This window comes from Protopterus annectens, chromosome 3.part0 (genome assembly GCF_019279795.1).
Source record: "Protopterus annectens isolate FY-2018-M chromosome 3.part0, PAN1.0, whole genome shotgun sequence".
Classification (NCBI taxonomy): Eukaryota; Metazoa; Chordata; order Ceratodontiformes; family Protopteridae; genus Protopterus; species Protopterus annectens.
In genome coordinates, this window is record NC_056731.1 from 847460432 (window position 1) to 847480237 (window position 19806).

Here is a 19806-nt window from a genome sequence, read left to right on the forward strand (position 1 = left end):
AGAGAATAAAATAATCACTCCACCTCTATATCTAAACTAACCCTGACTACATCCTACACAAAGCTGCTTTATTATATAACATGCAATTTATGTCATGAAATGTTTTATACAAATACTATTAAGAACAACAATGTCTTCACTTACATTTACTTTGCTCCCTTTTAGTGTCCTTCCAAACAGTAATGACAAAAAGTGGGGATTTATGCTTTATAGTCAAAAAGATTAACAAAGTCAATAAACATCCTGTCTTTCTCAGCCATTTATTTCTTGCAAAGTCATATTTCACAAGTGTGATTGATGCTTTATAATCTCAAATTTATTCACTGATTTCATTGTTGCTGGTTTTCTTCCTGTTCATCTACATCTCCCAACAAAACACTCTGGTTCAAGTCCAAGGTGCCCCCCAATTCTTTTAGTCAATTCATGTGCTTTTTTCTGACTGTCAAGCATTTTCCTTTGGAACATTGGAAACTATTTCACTTGTAAAGTCTCTGAATGAGCTTTATTGTCAGATGAATAGGAATAAGAAGTATAGCCCCCTTGTGCTTGCTGGGCTCACTTTTTGTTGGATACACACTTGTGTTTCCTACTTAGCCTATTCTGCACTCAGGTTTTATCTCTGTGACCTGTCTTCTAAAGCTACCATTTTTTGAAACGGATCTTGTTGAGAAGTTTCATAGTCAGCCAGCCTTTTCTTCAATTTAACCTCTGATTTTTGCAGTTTTATCAGTTCATTTGAATAGCTAGTTAAAGCTTCTTTTTCCAGCATTTTGTTATTTGAGTTGGTATACTCCTTCAATTTTTCATTTATTTTAATCAGCTTTGAGTACATGTGATGCATTTTATATTTACCACTAAATTACCTGAAGCCATCACTTGTACCAAAGTTGAAGCTTGAACTGCTTTTTCCTGAGCAGCTGCAGAATTTTTCCCAGTCTCTGTTTTCTCCTCACTTTTTCTAGTTGATATTCTTCAGGTTCTCTAAATTTCTTTTTCGTTGGTATCCAGGCAGTGTATTACTAGCGAGTAACTGAATGTGATCAAGCTGGTAGAATTCTTCTTCTTCTTCCGGCTTTTCCCGGTTAGGGGTCGCCACAGCGGATCATCTGTCCGCTCATGATTGGCAGTGGAATTTTACAGTGTCGAGTTGCCAGCCCGGCACACACACACAGACACACACACAGACACAGACACACACACCTGCAGCATGTCTTTAGGGATGTGAGAGGAAACCGGAGCACCCGGAGAAAACCCACGCTACCACAGGGAGGACATGCAGACTCTGCACAGAAGGCACCCCAGCCGAGGATCGAACCGGAGAACCTCTTGCTGTGAGGCGACAATGCTAACCACTGCACCACCGTGGCCACCCTATCAAGCTGGTAGAATTACTAGCTCTTATTTCTCACTTTCTTTTTTCACACTGGGAGAGATGAAATTAAGCTGTTGCTCAGTGTACAGCCATCTTAGAAGTCCTTTAAACACTGTATTTTGAGCAGTGTCAAAATGTGCATGAAACATTTCTGGGAATCATTTCTAGCCCATGAATCTGCTTAAGATTATTTTATTGATAGAGAAGATGGACACTGTTTTCATAAAGCCAGCACTATGAAGACCAGTTAGAATTGCCATATCTTTGCATATCATCGCTCAGATATACAGGTGTTTACAGTTTTCCTGCATTTCAGATTTCCAAAAAATTAATATTTAACAAAAATATTTTTAGATTGGCATTTTTTTCATAAACAGAAACTGTGTCATGCTGAAAATGGATTATATATCCGCAGTCTCAAAAAAAGAATCATACTGCCCTTTAATCCTCCTTCATAAAATTGTGAATAATTAATCGATTTTCCAAGAAAGAGTTTAACTAATGTCTTGTCTGAGATCCTCAACATGCACATACAAACAGAGCTCTATACTGGGCTCAGTAGTGTACTGCTGCAAGGTTGCAAGGTTATGTAGGGCATGTGCATCTTAAAATATCACTTAGATCTAGCCTTATAGTTGTGTCGTTTAGTGTCATTGAATACCTTTGCACTGACATTTGCTGTTATTTTGAAACTGTGATAGCACATGTTAAATTTATTCTGACTATGATTTGTTATCCTTTTGATCCACAGCAGATAAACATGGAGGTAAAAAATGTGAACGCTGTCCCTCAGGTTATTTTTCGAATGTGTCCTCATCATGGGAAGCTTGCATTCCATGGACCAAGTGAGTTAACATCTTTTTTTTTTTCACTCTTATTAAGGCAAAAACATAGTGTGTGTATCTTAGATTTATTTTTTAATTCTGAATGCTGATGTTATAACTCCGTCAAGTTTATTGAAACTTTTCAGGTTTATTGTTGAAAGTGTACTATATATGTGGGAGAACTATAAGGTACTAGACTCTATCTAAACATAATTTTTTAAAAGTATTGTCTGTTGGAATAAAAAAGAGATTTGTTTTTCAAACAAATTTTTTATTTTTTTTTTGGTTGGGAGAGTCTTATTGTACACACAGTTTATAACCTAGCTTGTCACCCAAGTAATCTATTTAGTTCCAAAGGTATGTTGAATGGGGTAGTGAGGTATGGTTATATAGAATTATTCTCTGGCACAGAGAATGGTTGGTCATGGTATTAATGAGGTCTTCTGCTCCTCCTCTTCATTTCCATTGGGTCTTCCATTTCTGTCAGTTGTAGTCGTCCAGAAGGGGTCATGGTTTTACATCTCATGTGAATGATGCCAGGTCAGCACTGGGTGTATCATTCCTAGTGCCAGTCTATATCGGCTATAATTGTCAGAGTAAGCAAGATGTGTGGGCCAGACTGTATGGCAAGCAAAGGAACTTAGAGTGCCTACAGTGCCAGATATAGAGGTTGAATACAATGAAAGTAATTTGGTAATAATAACTGCACTGTCATTTGCCAACCACTGACCCTAAACTCATTGGGCAGCTTTTTAAATTCTTCTTTTGCGGTGAACCTAGTGAACGCTTTTGGAAATTGAAGGTGTTGGCAGTATTCCAGCGATAACATAATTTCTGCTGTCTTTCACAACTTGTGAACTTTAGTAAAGTAGTAGGTTATCATTTCTCACCACACTTTATAATATCCTGTGTAATTTCATTACAGGTAGACACACTTGTTGTTGTTGTGTCTTTCGGCTTTTCCCGGTTAGGGATCGCCACAGTGGAACTCCGGTCCGCTAATGATTGGTAGTTGATTTTTACGTGCCGAGTTACCAGCCCTGACGCACAGCCTTCAATGAAGGTATGCCCATTCATGCATGTCTCCACGCAGAAGACGCTCTAGCTGAGAATCGAACTGGACAGCGTCTTACTGTGAGGCGACAATGCTACCGCAGCACCACCGCCATGGTCACTAATTTTAGTTATTGTTTTGTATAAGTTTGTTTACTTGGTAAACTGTTACGTTTGCTGACAATCTAAACATTTTCATGTGCAGCCTAAGTTCTGTCAAATTCCACAGAAGTACAGTAGGAGGAAGGCAGAAAACATGATACTTGGGATAATACATATCATAGAATAAAGTGTAGTAAAGCAAATACCTGTATTGTTCAATATTTAAATGTCACATACACAATGTTACCAGTAAGGCTGTCAAAACATAAAATTCTGAGTAGCAGAAACAGTGAGATGGGTCACACATTACAGAGATTTTAAACATACTGTTAAGTTACATAAGTTATGTTAAGTTACATAAGTTATGTTATGTTACATAAGTTGTGAAAACACAAACACAGAAGCAAAACAGCAAAGAAAGGCGAATATTAGGCAAATCCAACAAATACAATTTATTATAACCTGTAAAACGCTTTTCGTTTAGTACATAGACTAAACTTCTTCAGACCTAGGCATACCTGGCACAAGTGCCTTAACAGACATCATTTTCTATGTTTTTGAGATAGTAAAGGAAAATATTCACTGTAACTAAGCCTGTGTAAGGAGGCACCTAAGACAGAAGTACTTGTATTAGGAACTGAAAGTCAGACAGACTTACTGTATTAGAGGAGATGGTACTCATCTTTATAAACCTACAGCTTAATTATTCCCTGTTTGCATAAGGAATGCCTTTTTGGAATTTCCTATGAATTCCTGAATTTCACATCATTTTTGATTAAAGGAAGCCCTTTGAGTGTGTCCACAATTATATTTGTGGAAACAAAATGCTTCTTTTATTACCCATGCCTGGCAGTTGATGCAGAGGGTTAAGACTGTGAGCTGCATTTCATTGGCACAAGGTTTGCTTCCCTCAGCCCTCATTTGCCTGTTGTGTGCCTTTGAGTAAGTCACTTAACTAGACATTGCTCCTGGGTCACCCCTGAAAATGGACTCTGTGTCCAGTGGACCCACCTGGTTAACAAATAGGTATTATTGTTGTTATTATTAATTATTATTATTATTACTATTATTATCATCATCATCATCATCATCATTATTAGTATTTAAAAAACAATACACACCATGCTCTTTCCCCTGCCCACACTCTAAACCCTACTGATAGCTGCATAATATCTAACATTCTACAGTCACCTACAGATACGTGTCCATAGCCCCACACTATATTATACTAATACCGTCCACTCCTTACTCTCCTCCCTTGTCCTCTCCTCCCACCTCTACAATCACACACCTATTGCATACTTCAACTTTAAACATGTAGTTGTCAGTAATACCACTAACCACTTCAGCAAACACCTTCACATACTCTCCAAATTGTCACACAAACATGCATGTATATTGTCACTGATTCTCCATAGTGGTGCTATACATCCCAATCCCGGGCCACATACTGCACAACAGACCGTCATGGCTACCATTCCACCCCTTCCTCACATTAAAACTGCAGACCTTCTCATCCTTAACATGAACCTTAGAAGCCTAGTTAACAAAATCACAGACTTTCATGCAGTCATTGCACAATACTCACCAAACATTCTTATAGCAACAGAAACTTAGTTAAAACCCAATATAAGAGACCCAGACATACTCCCACAAGGTTATAGCATACACAGGTTAGACAGGATCAGGAAGAAGGGTGGTGGGGTTGCAGTCTTCTACAAAAATAACCTAAGCATAGACTACCTACCCATCAAATACCCTTATGATAACAACTTTGAAGTCCTAGTAAGCTCAGAATCAACCCAAAGAAAAATATTACCATAATAGCCACGTACATACCTCCCAATAATACTCCCACTGCCATTGAGGAACTCATAGCTTGGACAGCCTTAACCTACACACATAAAACCAGTATTACAGGTGACTTCATCCTAGACTGGAACAATTGCCCTGATGATAACCCCTCTACCTTCATAATTACATGGTTTCTCACAAACAATCCAGTTTCCCACTCGAATACGTAAACATAGCAAAAGCCAATCTATCTTAGACTTGTCACTTATCAGCAGTACCACTCACAACTCTCTCTCCGGATGCCTTCCATATAATTTAAGTGACAATAAACCTACCTACCTAATCTATCATCAGCTCGACCCACCCAGAACCATAATTTGTAAAGTCGTATGAAATACCAAAAACTTCTCCAACGAAGCATTCGTAGACATGCCGAATAAGTGCACCTGGACACCACTGCATCATTTCCAACTTGACCAGGCCGTAACATACTTCAATGACACATTTCTAGCTATTCTAAATAGCTTAGTACCAACTCGTACATGTTGTGTTAAAAACAAGAGCTTGCCCTAGATATCAAAAGAAACCATTAGACTTCAAAAACTAAGTGACAAAACCTGGTATCAATACCAGAAAACAAAAGACAATAAAACTCTGATAGAATACCAGCAACTTCGCAATCAAACAAAAAAACAACTCAAACTGGAGAAAAAAAACATTATACAACTATGCAAAACAAATATGAAAACAGTCCCAAAAAGTTCTGGCGAGCAATTAACTCGGTCATCCACCCAGGTAAAGCTACAACCCCAGAAATAACCAATAACCAAAGCACAAGTATTGCCTCACAAATCAACGCCTACTTTATAAACACCATCCTCTCCTTAGTTACAAGGAACAATTCCACCCCTCCATCTCTTCCACCTAATGTGGAAACTAACAACTCTTTGAACTTAAACCTGTCCCAACTAACACCATAAGAACAATGTTGAAAAAACTGAAACCTTCCTTAGCAACTGACCATCTCCCCAATGAGTACCTCAAACTTTCAGCTGATGCCATAGCGCTGCCTATATCCATTCTGGTAAATAGATCTATAGCAGAACAATATGTCCAAAAATTATGGAAAATTTCCTATATCACCCCTCTACATAAAGGAGGAACATCAACAGAATTAAAAAAATACAGACCCATAGCCATCCTTTCCCCCTGTGTCACAATTGTGGAAAAAATGTATCCACACTCAATTACTACAATACCAGTTATCTCACAACCTTATCTCTCCCTCTTAACATGGTTTTAGACCAAAACACACCACCACCACAGCCCTAATTAATTTGTGTAACACCATCAACCAACTGAGAAATTCAAATCAGCAAGTAGCATCAATCTTCTTAGACATGTCAAAAGCGTTCGACACTGTCTCCCATCAGAAACTCCTTAGTACTGTTGCCTCACTAAACCTATTAAAGACTTCCCTGTCCTGGTTCCTAAGCTATCTTTCTGACAGACAACAAGCAGTATGATGGAAATCCGAACTCTCACCACTTCTGCCTATCTTGGTTAGAGTCCCCCAAGGGTCCATATAGTAGCCCAGCAAGCTTTTAATGATATAGAAGCATATCTAAGTAAATCACAACTAATCCTCAACCCCAGAAAGACAGTTATTGCTATTTACCAGTAGCAAACAATCACTGACCACCCCGCCTTTCACCATTCTCTCAGCAAACAACACAGTCATCCAACCAGTTGAGCATACAAAACTCCTTGGCTTGACAATCGACAGCAAACTCAGATATGACCAACATGTAGCCATCACAATTAAGAAAGTTCACATCAAACTTGCCTCACTGTACAGAAGCAAGCCATTCCTCACTGACAATACCTGACTAGCCATACCCAGAACCTTCCTAACCTCTGCACTCCTATATGCTTTCCCTCTCTTTAGCGCTTAAAAAAAAATCAGACTTAACCAAATTGGAAACTTGCTACAACAAAATAGCCCTGTTTTGTAGCCAACCTTTCCCACCAAACCCACCATTGTATTGCGCTACATAAATTAAATTGGCTCGAGCTACCTAACCTTCTTAATCTCTACCAACTTAAATTCGCACACAATATCATCTTCCATCCTGACAGTTGCCCATCCCTCAATCATGCCTACGAAGTCTAAGATCTGCAGACAGAAACGTTCTCACAGTAAATAAAGCTAACAACACTTACAGTGAAGCCCTTTTTTCAAATCATATAGCCAAATTATGGCACTCTCTACCCCACACCCTCCAAAACACACCTGAATCTACCAGTTTTAAACAACTACTATGTGAACATCTATCCAAGAACTGGCATTGCTTTTGCGCCACACCTGACTGACAAGATATATATAACTCTGTCAACACACTGTCCACTCCTTATCTCATTTACTTCCCCTCCTCAGTGTTATTACTACTCAGAAATAAATATATATAAAGGAAATCTCATTTGTTCATAACTATTATTTAAGATGTAAACACTACTAACTTTATTTTTTCTCACAGTGATCGTCACTGAAATGCTTGTGTTTTTCTTTTTGAACCTTTATCTACTAGAAAACTATATTGAATACTGCTTTGTATAGACTAACTAGATGATGCGTATTCTGCATCTTACTGTATGTATACTCGTGTACTATCTAATTATTGTATATTGCTTATATTTCTGTGGAGATTTTCTCCCTGGGCCTCTGCTGAAAATGGGCTTCTAGCCCAGTCGGACTTTCCTGGTAAACAAATGTGAATAAATAAATAAACATTTGTTTCCTCTCTGTCTTTAAATTGTAGCAGTTTGTCTTTGCCCAGATGTGTGGGCTCTATAGCATTGTTCTGCATAGTTGTAGTCGCACTACTTTCTTGTTACCTACTTTGGATATTGATAAATACTAGATCAGTGCTGTTCAAAGTGATATCCTGTCCTATGCCACATGATCCCTTGATTCAGACACAGGACAGATCTATATATCATCCCTGTAGAACAAGACATAAAACACAGAAACAGGAAAAACATCTCCAGTAAAATATTTGGGCTGTTTCTGGTACAGTGTAATTTTGTTGAGTAACAGATTACTTAATATTTAATTTTTGATTCTTCACTCATAGGTGGCATGGCACCCATCTCAAACCCAAACCACAAACAGAAAACATCATGTGTACCTACCAGTAATAGCTAGTCTAACTGCAAAGACGATCTCTTTCACTTTCTCTAGGTCTATATATATGTGTGTGTGTGTGTGTGTGTGTGTGTGTGTGTGTATGTATATATATATATATGTATATATATATATATATATATATGTATATATATATATATATATATATATATATATATATATATATATACTGACCCTTTGGACATCAGTGAGTCACTTTTAAAGCTGTAGGTATTTGACTCTGATAGCAGTCTCTCTAACCTCAGCATTTGTCACCTTATCTTGCTATAAATCCCACCTGCATGCAACTCTTATGCTATAACAATTCATCATGGCTGAAAGAAGCAAGTCATCCCACCTTTCTGAGAGCTAGATGTTCTGATTTTAAAATTATTGACTCCTCCTAGTTTGTCCCAAGTCAACCTAAAAGACATTCTGAACCTCTTTTGTTAAGACTCAATCCATTGCTATATAAAGAGTTCACCAGCTCTATGAAAGCATGTCAGCCACAACAGGCCTTCATGCAGATAGATTAGACATCAACAAATATTTTAAAGTAAAGTTCAAATACAGTTTGATATATGTAACTTTAGAAAGATAGGTATAGTAAACGCATTTTACTTGAGGTTAAAGAATCATGCAGCAAGTTCTAGTTTTGTTGATGTTAAACCATAAATTAGATTGTGTATCTTTTAAAAGATCATAGCTAGCCTCTTCACAAGGAAAGATTTATCAGAACATGATCTGACTTTAGCAAGCTTGCTTGATTTTGTAGTTTTCTGGTGGTTTTTATTTTACTGATTCTTAGCAAATTGTTTTGAAAAGCATTTTTGTATAGAAGGGATGGCCTGCACTTAATTGCTGTAGGTGTTTGCATAATTACTGCTAAACTATCTTCAGAAATGGATCCATTTTTTTCTGTAGGGAGAAGAAATAATTTCAATAAAACAATAATAAAATAATAATAAAGAATAAAAATTGTGTATACAAATGCTAGGAGCTTAAAAAGGTAAACTGATAAACAGGCTGTTAGCTAACAATCCTAGAACAGTAATGTGTTTACAAAGACCTGATTTGATGACTGTATTTGAAGCAGGTGGTATTTATAAAATTCTGTATTTTATTGAAATCTGCTTGCTGCCGTTTATTTGGTAGAGGAGTTGCCTTATGTCAAACATTCTGTGTTTAAGGGCAACTTAAATGTCTTAGCTATTGTCAGGAATATTGTCATAACAGTCAGGAAATCCTATGTGGCACACCTCATCACTAAGGGCTTTTCATCCAAAAAAAAAAAGGAGGTCATTGTCCCACTGTACTCATCCCTCATTAGACCCATTATAGAATACAATGCCCCATTTGGTATGTACCTCTCAAGACACCTGCAACAACTGGAAAGGCCGCAGAAATACCTCACTAAAAGAATCACAGGCCTAAAGCAGATACCCTATCATGACCGCCTTAAAAAACTCCAGCTATACTGTGTCGCCTATCTTCTACTCAGAGGTGATCTCTCCTTAACATACAAGGCCATGTCAAACCCAGAGCTGTTGGACATGCTGCACTTAAAGAAATCCCAATCCCTCAGAGCCACATGCTCCAGGGATCTAAACCTTGTCATCACAATAAACAAAACATGCTGGAGGGATAGGTTCCTGACCCAGACACTCCCCAGACTCCGGAATAAACTGCCCATACATGTCAAGTAGAGTGCTTCTTTGGCCCTCTTCAAAAGGAACCTTGACGATTGGATGGGAGAAAAGAAATTCACCCCGGGGATCACGTCAGTTACCCTGCTAGACAGGGGTCCAGGGAAGTAAATAGTGTGGGAAGAAATAGCCAGGGAATTGTTATGGCTAGGCTTGTATAGGCCCTAGGGCCGATAGCCCAGTACTATCCTATGAACCTATAAACCTATTGACTCTGTAACTGATTCCACCAGAGTCTCTATGCAGTTTGATAAATATTGGTAGCTTTTTATCATGCTTGTATGACCTTTTGAGGGGATCCTGACTTACTGTTAGAAGTTGTCTGTTCAGTATAAGGATAAATTCCTGGTTGTTTTGGAAAGCTTAAATCTTCCTTCTTCAGATTGGTATCATTTCCAGGTTCCTCAATATTCTGGGCTAAAATTTCTTTGTCAGATTTACCATCTCAAACAAACTGCAAAATGTCCTGCTACAGGGAACATTAAAGTTGTTCTTTTGGTCTTTCTCTTCTTGTCTGGCAGTCATCAGTTTTCACCAACATTGTTGGGAAATTCTGAAGAACCATCAGTACTAGTGGGGCTGTCACAATGCTAGCTGGCCTATATTTCAATTTGTTGATGCATCTATCTGCCAGGTAAGATGCACATGCTACTAGGTGGACACTTTTCCTCAACCCTTTATACTGAATGCTGACACACACAACCTCAGCTGGATTGGATTTTCTCCCTTATTCCAGAATGCTGTGGAAAGGCCACAAGCAAAATGCCTACAGGACACAGTGGGCACAGTAACAATAGTCGCCAATCAAAGCTAAATTTTCCTTTCCTACAGCAGTTGAAAGGCCCAGCTCTGTCCTCAACTCAAAAAAAAAAAAGGGCAGTGCACAAAAACTTTAGCACTATACAAAATTATTCGTTTTAATCATTTATTTATCTGTGTCCTTGACTATCAGCTGCAGTGGGAGCCATTACAGCACCGGTTAGGATCCCCTTCATAGGTGCAAAGTATTAATGGGGTGCAACCAAGAGTGCTATCTCACTAAAGACAAGTGCTGAAGCAAAGCACATTTGTAAGAAAATAGCATTTTTTTTAATTTGTTTTGGCTTCCACAAAAAGCCAATTGACTTTCTTAATCAGCAATTATTGTTGCTGCAACCTCAGTGTGTTGTGAGCAATTTGTCCTTGATCTAACCACAGCATCTTTCTCACTCTAGGATGGGCAAATCAGTGTCAGCCACTCACTCCCAACATGCCTCAAGTACATCAGCTGTTAATCAGTCGTAGGTTACCTGGGTCACAGTCAGTGTGTTATCTCTCCTTTGCACAGAGACAACCACAGTATACTTGATGTCTCTCTAACAAATACTCCTGAATGTTAGTTGGCAAATATTATCTCTTCACTTGATAAAAATGTTCATTATCGCTTATTGTTTGATCATCCTCTTAGTGCTTCTTGCTTAACATATAATGTGCAGTCTAGTAAAAATCTATACAAAAATGGGAATTATAATAGTACATCCAATACTACTCGTGATTTAATTGTGAATTAGTTTCTCAGCATCACTGTTTAATTTCATATTGTGTCACTACAAGTCCGCACTAACTATGCAATTAAAGCAACTTCTTTTAACGAGGCCCATAGTAGTTTATTCATTCAAAACAATGCATGAAAACTTTAAAACTCAGCTACATTCCTATCTTTCCTCTAACAAGAAATGCAACTGCACTCTCCCCACCTAGCCTAATAATCAAGCCACCCCTTAAACTCCTGAATAACTCTGAGTACAAGCTAACCTAGCATAAAAGTAAATATTATAAATAACATAATTGTACGTATTATAAATAACCCATCCCACCTTTTTTATCTCTTTTCCTTCTAAGTCTTTGTTCTCCCACTCAATTAAGTTACCACTGCCATCCTAAATATTTAGGTACTATGTAACCAAATAATTAATTCCTGTTCTCTAGCATGGAATGAAATTCTAATTGTGTCGTCTTTACTATGATTGTATATGTAACTAAACTATGTAATGCGGAGCTTTTCTCCCCGGGCCTCCACTAAAAACGGGCTCCCTGAGCCCAGTGGACCTCCCCGGTCATCAAACTGGAAATAAATAAATAAATAAATTATACTTGCTACTACAAAGAAGGGCCTAATGGAAAACAAGTGTAATAAACTGAAAGCACACAAAATTTCTATTCAAGTTTTCCATATAAAGCTACACAACAGAACTTTTGTTTTGTAAAGTGCTTATTTCTATGTAGTATACCCATAGTTCTGTATACTATTTAATATGGGAATGTAAAATTTTAATTCTTTTTTGAGTTGAAAACCTTTTGGAACAGAAATGCTTCAAACAATCTAATACCTGTAACATGTTTACAAATGCTTTACCTGTGCTTCATAATGGCTCAGCAAATTGCAAGAAATGTAGTTTTTTTTTTTTTTTTTTTTTGGCAAATGGTTTGAAAACATTTGGGTTCAGAAACATTGTAGTGATGTTAACACTGTGATTGAAGAGACAGACAACTGGAGACTTCGAAATCATAAAAAACAATACCTATTTCTCATTTTGACGCAATTTTGGTGTCAAATTTAAACTCATCTTGTTGGACCTTGATAACTCTGTATTGGATAAAGTCTTATTCAGGACACAGAGTGTTTTAGATTTAGGAAAATACACTAATAGTACTAGGCCATAGTTATGGCCAGTAATAGAATAATATAGCAATAACCGTGGCTGGCTGTGGGTAATGCTGGATTTATCCATGGTTGTTGTGGTTTGCTCACAAGGGCGAAGCCCGAGTGACAAAACAAAGACAACTGTGGGTAAATCCAGCATTACCCACACCCAGCCTTGGGTTATTGACATTATACAATGACATTATTTAAGAAAGAAGTTAGTTACTTTTCTTAAGTAATGTCTTTGTATAATGGCACTGTGCTGGTCTTGCACATTTTCCCCTGGTGTCCTGGATCTTTCCTGAGGTACTGTGCATGCATATGGGACTTTTGTTCCCATGCTTACGCAATGCATCAGCACTGTGTAAAGGAAGGAAAGGAGAATCCTTTCTCCATTTCTTTTTTTTTTGTTGTTTTTAATTAAAAAAAAAAAGAAAATCGGGAGACTTTCAATGTACAGGAGTGACGGGACAGAAAAAATTAAAGGATGATCAGGTACATTTCTCTAAGATTGCATAACATACCTGATCATCCTTTTATTTTTCTCTGTCCTATCTCTGTTGTTATTTTTGAAGTGTCCGGTTTTGAAAATTTATTTAAAAAAAATAAATAAAAAAATAGAGTTTCCGTAGCATATACTAATAGAAGAAAGTCCAGATAACGGGACATTTTTCCATAGGCATATGCTCAATTTACAACAGGTATGCTGGTTGGGCTGACTTATCAGCGGGGTCTATATTAGAACATCAAATGTTCTAAATAGTGAACGCTCACGAGTGAAAATGCAGGACCTCGAAAACTGTATTGTGGGGGGATGTGCCCCCCACACCCCCCTGCTAAATATATATTCCAACTCCGAGATCGCACTACAGGGAGGAAAGGGCAAATATCCTGATCTTCACTGTACTGCGATAAATAAAAATAACTTTGAGGTCCTGCATTTTCTCTCATGTAGTGTTCACTATTTAAAACATTTGATGTTCTAATATATAAACCCTTATCAGTGTGCTCGTTTTCAAATGTTAATGGCCAGTCATTGTATAATTAAGAATAATCAGAGTTTACAGATATCTGGGCAGATATAATAGAATCATGTTGTCCTTCAGAAAATCAGAGTGATCGTTCTGTTGCTGAAAATGTATTTTAGATCAGATGTCTTCAATTCCCTCTCCTTTTTAGGCAAGGCTGAAAAGACAAACCCATCACCATAAATAGCACAAGTAACAAAAAACTGAGTGTAATGCTACTCAATGTCAGAAGTCTAAACCTCAAAATACACACATTCGAGGCACTCCTCAGTATGGAGAAAATTAATGTGCAGTAACAGAAACCTGGTTTAAGGCTCCAGAGAGCACCCCAGCACTACCAGGCTACAACTCATACCATAAATTTTGGCCACAGAACCCAAACCGAAATACAAAAGGCGAGGGCGTATCTGTATTCATCAAGGATACCCACACCTCCAGGTTAGTGGCACAGCACGATACTTCAGAGATTGTCCACGTGCAACTAACAATGGGCAAAGCTACAATTCAGATTGTAGCTTGCTACAGATCACCCACCATGTCCCAGGACCCCCATTCTGCGTTTCTGGAAACACTGGGAAACATAAAGGTCCTACCAAACACCCTAATATTGGGTGACTTCAATTATCCAAACATTAACTGGGAGAACTACTCAAGTACTAACTTCCTTGCCCAACTTTTCCTAGAATTTATAAACTCAAACACCCTGGTTCAGCTGGTCAACACTCCCACCAGAGGTGACAACATATTGGACCTGGTCATCACCAACATGGGTGACCGGTGTTCCACACCAGAGGTCAACCACTCACTGGTTAGATCTGACCATAAACAAATCACTTTGGATATCCATATTCCGCCCCCACCCCCGGATAAGAAAACCACCGTGAAAAACTTTTCAAAAGCAAACTTCACGTTACTTAAGACTGAGGTGGAAAGTTTCAAAGACCCCATGCTGAAGGATAACGCTGTCCAAGCTGCAAAATCCTTTACTAATGCATTCTATGGGCAGCTACAAGAATGCATGGATCGTGCCATCCCAAGCAAAACCAAGACTCACTCCTCCAAGAAAAGGAAACCAGTCTGGTGGACCCCTGCCATAAACAAGCTATACAACAGAAGGAGGTAACTAGTACTAAAAAGAGTAAAATCCCAAGAAGGGAAGACGTCCCTGATCAGTATCGGCAAGAAACTACAATCCCTCATAAAATCATCCAAGGCTAGCTTTGAAAGAGAAATTGCCAAGGACTCCAAAGATAACCACAAGGCATTCTGATGGTATTTCTAGAATCTAAGTGGCAATGCTCAGATCTGCTCGGAATTAGTGCAGAATGGCACAAAATACACATTGATCTGACTGATATCGCCAACATCCTGGCAGAAGGTTCAGCACAAACTTCACCCCCCCCCCTCACCCTCAAAAGGGCCCATAACCATACCAGAAGAATGTAGAGTCCCTGAAATCACAAACACTCAGGTTAAAACTGTCCTCTCCAAAACCAAAAACACAGCATCAATGGGACCGGATGGTGTCCCAGGCTGCATCCTACACGAGCTCAAAGATGAACTAACCCCTCACCTAAACACACTGTTCAAACTCAGCCTCTCCACAGGCTACATACCCATAGAGTGGTGCACAGCAACAGTTATTCCGCTCCACAAAGGTGGAGCCACAATAGACCCTGGGAACTATCACCCTATAAGCCTGACTAGCTTGGTCTGCAAGGCTATGGAGCACAGCATCATCATGGAACTCATTAACATGGACATTGGGAACCTTCAAACACTGGACCCTACCCAGTTTGGGTTTAAGGGCAGGTCATGCCTCCTAAACCTGATGGACTTCTTTGAGACAGTAACCAAGGCTATAGACGAGGGAAAGGTGGTACACACAGCCTACCTAGTCCTCGCTAAGGCCTTTGACACCATTCCCCATTCTGGTATTATAGACAAGCTCACCAGCCTGAACATAAACCCCTACATCACAAGATGGGTTTCCAACTGGCTCACGGACAGAACCCACATGGTGAGAGTTGCGGGAGCTAGGTCCGACTCTAAACCGGTTACAAGTGGCATTCCCCAGGGCTCAGTCCTAGGACCCCTCCTGTTCGGCATATACTTCTCAGAGGTACAGGAACGCACAGAAGGACTATGGCTGACCAAGTTCACAGACTACTGCAAACTAGGGGCTATAATTGATCCTCCGAAAGGGTTTCACTGAGATGGATACCTGGTGTCAAAATCATGGCCTCAAGCTAAATGCCAAAAAGTGCATAGTCATCCCCTTTGGAAAAAACAAAGTACCCACAAACTACCACATAGGTGGTAGTCTCCTAAATACGGAAGATGTAATAAGGGATCTGGGGACCCAAGTAGATGGTAATCTCACCTTTGATAATCACATTGCCAAAGTGGTTAGAAAATCCTTCTCCGTGGCCCCCTAATCACAAAAGGGTTCGCATCCAGATCAAAAGAGGTCATTGTGCCCCTCTACTCATCACTCATCAGACCCATCATAGAGTACAACACCCCATTTGGGATGTACCTTACAAGACACCTGCAACAGCTGGAAAGACCACAGTAGTACCTTACCAAGAGAATCACTGGCCTCAAACAGATGCCCTATGCTGCTCGACTGAAGAAACGCCAGTTGTACTCGGTTGCATACCACCTACTCAGAGGTGATCTCTGCCTGACATACAAGGCCATGTCCAACCCAGAATTGATGGACATGCTCCACCTAAAGAAAACCTTATCCCCTGGAGCCACACACGCTAGGAATCTAAACCTCACCACAACAATAAATAGGATGTGCTGGAGGGATAGATTCCTGTCCCAGAGACTTTCCATGCTTTGGAACAAGATCCCAATCTACATTAGGCAGAGCTCCTTGCTAACACTCTTCAAAAGAAACCTTGACGAGTGGATGGGAAACAGAAAGTTTACCTCGAGGGTCACTTCAGTGGCTCTGCTGGACAGAGGCAGAGGGAACTAATCTAAGGGGGTGGCGAAAGCCAACACATTTGGTTAGGCTTATAAATGCCTTTGGGCAGATAGCCTAGTACTAACCTATGAACCTATAGTCAGAGAAAAAGAGAAAAGCGGTGAGAGAAAGCATTATTTAGTTTCCTACATCTGTTGTTCTCAATGTTTTAACACTGTGCATGTTCAGTGCTTTTATGTTGTAATTTTGCATATGTTAATATTTTCATTGTTGTAAACATTGGTTAGTATTAGTCTGCTAGATCCTAATTATTATATCATTGTGGGTTCAGGAAATATTTTATCACAAGACCTTTATTATGGCCTTATTGTGGGTTCAGGAAGTGTCATGTGAATTACTAACTGCTTTTAAACTGAGTTAGTTTGAAAAATTTTGTTCTGTATGACGTCCTGTTTATAAAAGAACAAAATGCTAAACAACTGGAATATATTGGTGTGCATTGGTTTAAACAATGGTCATACCTCTCAACTGTCTAGATTTTGGTAGAATGTCCAGATTTGTACATCATAGTTTTAGTTCGTTAATCATAAAATGTGTGGATGTTCATAGTGTTTCACTGTTGCAGTCATTACTCATGGGTTATCCTGCTGGCCGGCTAGGTCCGGCGTCGGTTGCTGTCGCCTCTTCCCTGATGTCAGTGCGCCAGGGGTATAAAAGATGCAGCCGACACCATTTTCTTCAGTCTTTCTTGCTGCGCGGTGCCCGAAGCAAAAGCAGTTCGCAAGTGCCGGTCGGCCAACTCCTGAGATTTTCAAATCCGAATTTCAGAACCGAAGTCTTCACTAAAGCTAAGTACTCCGTTGGGGAAACTTTTTTCTTGCTCCAGACCGATGTCAGAAAAAGTTAACAATTGTATTTCTTGTGGGAAGCAAATACCTCATAAGGATTTTCACTCTTACTGTATTCCTTGCCTAGGCCCCGATCACAACGTTGCTAGCTGTCGGTTTTGTGCTAGATTTAACCAACGCACTATTAAGCGTCTGTTCGATTTTGCATTTCATTACTTTGGCTGAAGATTTAATTATATAATGCAGTTGGAACAGCCGACGACTGGAGTTTACAAAAGCGCAAGACAAGGAAGAAGGAGGAGCATCTGAGATCCAAAACCGGCAGAGGCCTCTGCCAGGCCAGTCCGATTCTCTCAGAGACGCCACAGCCCCTGGCGCCGCGCCCAGCAGAGCCAGAGCCACAGGCGACTTCCGACTCCCGGTTGGGCCTTTGGGAGTATTGGACACTTGGAAATCATTCCCTCAGATGGGTCTGGAGCCGCTGAGCAGGCATCGGCTTCTGAGGGTGTCTTCAGACCTACACAACTATATATTAAGCCATTTTCAGCTTCAAAGACAAAGACTAAAGCAGCTCTAAAGACAAAGAAACAAGTTCAGCATTCTCCTACTCAGACTTCAATGCCTAAAAAACAGATGCTCAAAATGGCCGAAGACCTAATTTCCTTGATCAGGGGCTCCCATCCCCCTCCTGATTAGAGGCCTAGGCAAGAGACAGAGTATGATTCTTCTGATCAGGTTCCTATATCTTCTGATTCCTCTTCTGAACAGGATTACTCCATGCTTCCCTATGAGGATTCTGATGCTGAAGAATCCATTCCTTCAGCCTCTCCTCCTGAGGATTATTCTTTTGGGGAAACCCTGCATACCATGAGGGAGCATTTCCACTGGGTGAGCCAAGATTATTCTGAATCTAAGAAAAGGCTCAGAGACTTTCTGCTAGTTCCTCAGCACAGACCCCTTGCTATTCCACCTGTTCTACACATTGTAGATGTATTTTCAGAGTCCGGCCTGTCCCCTGACTCTTTACCCCCTGCACCTGCTAAGCCAGACAGATACTACAGGGTCCCAGATTCTCATAAATTCCTATATAAAAACCCTGCTGCTGACCCAGAAACTATATCCCAGGGTCTCAAAGGGGTTAAAGCTTCCACTGCAAAAAATCCTGTCCCCCCTGATAGGGATTCTAGGGCTCTAGACAGATGGGGGAGAAAAGTCTACACTTGCTACCTTGGCTGTAAAGGCTTTAAATTGTCAGTTTCATATGCTTAAATATCAGCAATAAATGTCACTGCTTAAACAGAAATTGTGGACAAATACTGAATGTTCAGAGAACAAGGAATTGCAGGATTTATTGCATGCAGCTGAACAAGTGGGAAAGCATGCTTTGCAATGTGGTTATGATTCACTGGAGGCCTCTTGCAGGGCCGCTGTTACAGGTCCTGTTATTAGAAGGCATGCTTGGTTAAAGGAACAGAATCTGCCTGATCATGTTAAAGCAAAATTATTAGATGCACCATTACAGCATGATACTTTGTTTGGTACTAAAGCAGAAGAGGTGTTGAAAAAAATGGGGGCTAAAGCAAAACCATGCAGACAGTCAAGGATTTCTTACAGGTACAGCCACCCAGGTTTAGCAGGAACTGGCCTTCTAAAAATTGTTCCTTTCCAGTGTCAGACAGACCACAAAGAGGCAGATACAGGCATCCCAGAGGCAGATCTCAGCCCCAAGGCTCTTACAGGCCTAAACAATGGGGTGTTCCTACCTCCAAAACGGAGAGGACAAATCACAACCTTACAGGAAACAGTCCCAATGACTTTCCTCTGCCAGATCCAAGCACTTTTCTTTTGGCAGCCCCCTTAGGGGGAAAACTAGCACTTTTTTCATCAAATTGGCAAATGGTTACCCAAGACAAATGGGTCCTGAACATAGTGTCCCAAGGCTACAGGTTCCATTTTCACACTCTACCAAGGTCAAAAGGTATGCCAGACCTGCCACACAATCAATGGGCAGAGGCACAAAAACAAATTACAGCCCTCATGGACATGAGGGCCATTCAGCAAGTACCACAACAAGAGCAGGGGCAAGGATTTTACTCCAGACTTTTCCTAGTACCCAGACCTGACAAAACTTGGTGACCAATACTGGACCTGTCTATATTAAATACATTTTTGGAAGTTCCAAAATTCAAGATGTTGACTCTACAGCAGCTATTGCCCATGCTGGGCAAGAAGGCTTGGCTCGTAACTTTGGACCTAAAAGAGGCATACCTGCAT

The 19806-nt window shown here is 39.9% G+C and overlaps 1 protein-coding gene across 3 annotated transcripts in view; it reads left to right on the top strand.

The window, feature by feature from the left end:
- TNFRSF11A (TNF receptor superfamily member 11a) overlaps positions 1-19806 on the top strand; it is a 669873-nt gene that overhangs the window by 408593 nt on the left and 241474 nt on the right. For 2 of the 3 annotated variants that reach the window (XM_044065186.1, XM_044065184.1), the window contains exon 5: positions 2124-2217. In XM_044065186.1, coding sequence (XP_043921121.1) covers positions 2124-2217 — 94 coding nt within the window. The remainder of the gene's footprint in view (positions 1-2123; positions 2218-19806) is intronic. The other variant, XM_044065185.1, reaches the window with a different exon arrangement.